General features: G+C 65.2%; 1 protein-coding gene across 1 annotated transcript in view; it reads left to right on the top strand.

Moving 5' to 3' along the window:
- LOC104122477 (ras-specific guanine nucleotide-releasing factor 1) overlaps positions 1 to 693 on the top strand; it is a gene marked incomplete at its 5' end in the record, with an annotated part of 15302 nt that overhangs the window by 8899 nt on the left and 5710 nt on the right. The window contains one exon of the mRNA XM_035890204.1: positions 466 to 569. Coding sequence (XP_035746097.1) covers positions 466 to 569 — 104 coding nt within the window. The remainder of the gene's footprint in view (positions 1 to 465; positions 570 to 693) is intronic.

Below are 693 nucleotides of genomic sequence, written 5' to 3' on the forward strand. Positions count from 1 at the left end.
AGCAGAAAGGCAGCGGCTGCAGAAGTTGGCGTGCGGGGATCCGCTCCGTAGCTGACACCTCATTACTTAAAGAGAAGACGAGCTCGTTGTGTGTCAGTACCTGCGCGCGGATGATAGCGTAATTAACGGCGTCGGGTTCGCCGGGCTGTGGGGGGGCTGGCGCTGCTCAGCGCTGGGGGGTGCGGGTCCCTCCGGGCTATCGGAGCAGCGCAGCACCACGCACGCCAGCTCCGATGGGGAAAAGCCTTTGGCTTGGGACCCCCCAGCCCCGCTCGGGACCGGGGGCACGGCCCAGCGCCCCTCTGCCGCATCAGCTCTGGGCTGCTTGCAGGAGCCGAGCTGCTGTCCTCGCTGGATTCCTTGGTATTGGAGACAGCTCCGGCTTTGATTTCGCGTGCGTGAAATGTAAAAACATCCCACTGCGCTCTTAACCAACGAGCCCCCATCGCCGCCCTTGTCGCACAGGCTGAGGGGGTCAAAGCGGAGCCTTTTGAAAACCACTCGGCCCTGGAAATCGCGGAGCAGCTGACGCTGCTGGATCACCTCGTCTTCAAGAAGATCCCGTACGAGTGAGTGACCCCCGCGGGCGAGGAAAGGCTCTTCTGGTCGCCCCGGGCTCCGCGGCCGCCTGCTCCCCCGCGGCCGGGGGCCAAACCCGGAGGGTGCCAACCCTTCCCGGCTGCCGCCCGCTTT

Source organism: Egretta garzetta, unplaced genomic scaffold (assembly GCF_000687185.1).
Source record: "Egretta garzetta isolate BGI_Z169 unplaced genomic scaffold, ASM68718v1 scaffold862, whole genome shotgun sequence".
In the NCBI taxonomy this organism is placed as follows: Eukaryota; Metazoa; Chordata; class Aves; order Pelecaniformes; family Ardeidae; genus Egretta; species Egretta garzetta.